This window comes from Etheostoma spectabile, chromosome 16, assembly GCF_008692095.1.
Source record: "Etheostoma spectabile isolate EspeVRDwgs_2016 chromosome 16, UIUC_Espe_1.0, whole genome shotgun sequence".
Taxonomy (NCBI): domain Eukaryota; kingdom Metazoa; phylum Chordata; class Actinopteri; order Perciformes; family Percidae; genus Etheostoma; species Etheostoma spectabile.
The window spans coordinates 10,588,841-10,591,588 of NC_045748.1; the positions used below are offsets into that span (position 1 = coordinate 10,588,841).

Below are 2,748 nucleotides of genomic sequence, written 5' to 3' on the forward strand. Positions count from 1 at the left end.
AGCAGCTTAGCTCGTTGAATATTAATGAGAACTGACACAAATCGAGCCGAGTCTTCCTGCAGGCTTTCTATAGCACACTAGAATGGCTTGAAACAAGGTAACCAAGGCATTCATTCCAAAATAAATGTTACAGAGTCCATGGTAAAACTTCAGACATTACCACAAAGTAAACTAATACATGTGGCAGGGCACCTTTAAATACATACACCCACAACAATCACCAAAAAGAGAAAGTGGTTTACACTCCCTGAACCCTGCTCTGCTTAAAGAATGTCAAATCTCTTTCTTCACTATGAAGACTACATCTGAACATTTTAGAGCAAGTTTGCAAATTCTTTTTGACTTTATTTCTCCGTTTGCCTCAGGCTTAGTTTCCTATGTAAGTAAAAATTCCTTTTTTTTTCAGGACGGACTTCATTATCACAGCCAGCCAAGATGGCCATGTCAAGTTTTGGAAGAAGAAGGAGGATGAGGGAATAGAGTTTGTCAAACACTTTCGAAGCCATCTCGGTATGCATTAGTTATCCTATTTATCTCTCTGTTTATTTATTTAAAGTGAGAAGAAGCAGAAGGAATAACATGCTGGCTTCATTGTGTTTTAGTGCAGTGTTTGCATTGCACCACATACTCAAATGTAATATGCATTGTATGGCACGATAAACAGAAATTGTCCTTGCGTCTTCTGCAGGTGTAATAGAAAGCATTGCAGTGAGTGCTGAAGGAGCCCTTCTCTGTTCGGTTGGTGATGATCAGGCCATGAAAGTATTTGATGTTGTCAACTTTGACATGATCAATATGCTGAAGTTGGGGTGAGTTATTACACAGTAATTTTTAGGGCTGGGCAATATATCCATATTATATCGACATTAATATATGAGGCTACATATCGCCTTACATTTTGGATATCGTGATATGACACAAGTGTTCTCCTGGTTTTAAAGGCTGCATTACAGTACAGTGATGTACCTTTCTGAACTTAATGACTGTTCTAGCTTTTCTATTGTTTGCCTTTACCCACTTGAGTTATTGTATCCACATTATTGGTGGTTGTTTACCAAAAGTCAAGTTAGTATTTTGTGAAAGCACCATTAGCCAACCCTGCAACATTGCCACAATCTTGCAACCCATGCATTTGGTCAAAAACATTGTGGCATCTGATTTATTTTTTCCCTTATTGCCCAGCTCCAGTAACTGTACTTCATTGTAACTGTACTTCATGTGAACGGCAGAACATTTCTTTACAAAGATGCGGCGACATGATTTTCTGTCCCTCCTGTGTAGCTTTCATCCAGGCCAGTCTGAGTGGATCTACAACCCCGGGGATGCCATTTCCACGGTGGCCTGCTCGGAAAAATCCACAGGGAAGATCTTTGTCTACGACGGGCGGGGAGGCAACCAGCCCCTCCACATCTTCGACAAGATGCACTCCTCGCCGCTGTCCCAAATCCGCCTGAATGCCAGATTTAGAATCATCGTCTCCGCTGACAAAGCGGGAATGCTGGAATACTGGACTGGCCTCCCAAGTGAATTCAGATTCCCCAAGCATGTGCATTGGGAATACAAAACAGGAACAGACTTGTATGAATTTGTGAAACACAAAACGTATCCAACGAGCCTCACGTTTTCTCCGGATGGGAAGAAAATGGCCACCATTGCGTCTGACAGGAAAGTCCGAATCTTCCGCTTCCTGACAGGGAAACTGATGAGAGTGTTCGATGAGTCGTTAAGTGTAAGTTCTCGCACATCGCTCAACCTGGATCTCTACTGATGTGGCTAATTCGCGTGCTTATCACACCCGCGTTGTGTGTTAGATGTTCACAGAGTTGCAGCAGATGAGGCAGCAGCTGCCCGACATGGAGTTCGGGAGGCGGATGGCCGTGGAGAGAGAGCTGGAGAAGGTGGATGGGATCCGACTGACAAATATCATCTTTGATGAGACCGGCCACTTTGTGCTCTATGGGACCATGCTCGGCATCAAAGTCATCAACGTGGAGACCAACAGGTACGTTGACGTGAAGGTGGAGAAAGTCGTTTGAAGTGTCGATTGCAGGGTTTTCCCTGCCATTGTAACGCTTAGGTGTAGTACCCAGTTGGTTTTGGGTCAGCCTAAGCCGAATGAATGTATAATAATAAAAAACAACAATTTCAAACTATACAATTAATTGCAGTTGGTGCAACAAGTGCAATATCTAAATCACACAGGGGTGTGGGGGAGGGGGCACAATATCTGTTAGAGGCAAAATATGTCTCAAACCATTCTGAGGTTTTGGTGCTGCAGAGACGTCCCGGTCTACAAATCCTATCCTACAGACTAAAGAAATGTTCTTTGGTTGGTACAGATCCTCGCAAAAATCCCACAACAATCATAAAAAACGTTTTTTTTTTTTGGATGAAAATGAGAATAATGATGATAAAGAACTATCCTAACCTCCACTATCGTGAATCATATTCCAATTGTAATGACAGTCAAAATAATCACAATTAGATATTTCCCTTTTATCTTGCAGACCTACTTAAAACTTAAACTACTTCAAAAACTAAGTGAATGACTTTTCTCAGATCTTTTGAATGTATTTGGTCCCCAGTGGACTTCATTAGCAAATTTGCTCTTTAAGCTTTTTAAGTACTCATTTATGTAATGTCTGCTCTAGCTTTTTCAATGTTTTAGACACAGATATAGTAATAATATTGGTCCAAAATGATGTGAAATTGCATTTTATCTTTAGTTAATTGAAAAACACAACGTTT

General features: G+C 41.2%; 1 protein-coding gene across 1 annotated transcript in view; it reads left to right on the forward strand.

The window, feature by feature from the left end:
- The window catches only part of ppwd1 (peptidylprolyl isomerase domain and WD repeat containing 1), a gene marked incomplete at its 5' end in the record, with an annotated part of 7,044 nt that overhangs the window by 1,073 nt on the left and 3,223 nt on the right, over positions 1-2,748 (forward strand). Inside the window, 4 exons of the mRNA XM_032540333.1 lie at positions 407-510; positions 689-809; positions 1,282-1,729; positions 1,812-2,002. Coding sequence (XP_032396224.1) covers positions 407-510; positions 689-809; positions 1,282-1,729; positions 1,812-2,002 — 864 coding nt within the window. The remainder of the gene's footprint in view (positions 1-406; positions 511-688; positions 810-1,281; positions 1,730-1,811; positions 2,003-2,748) is intronic.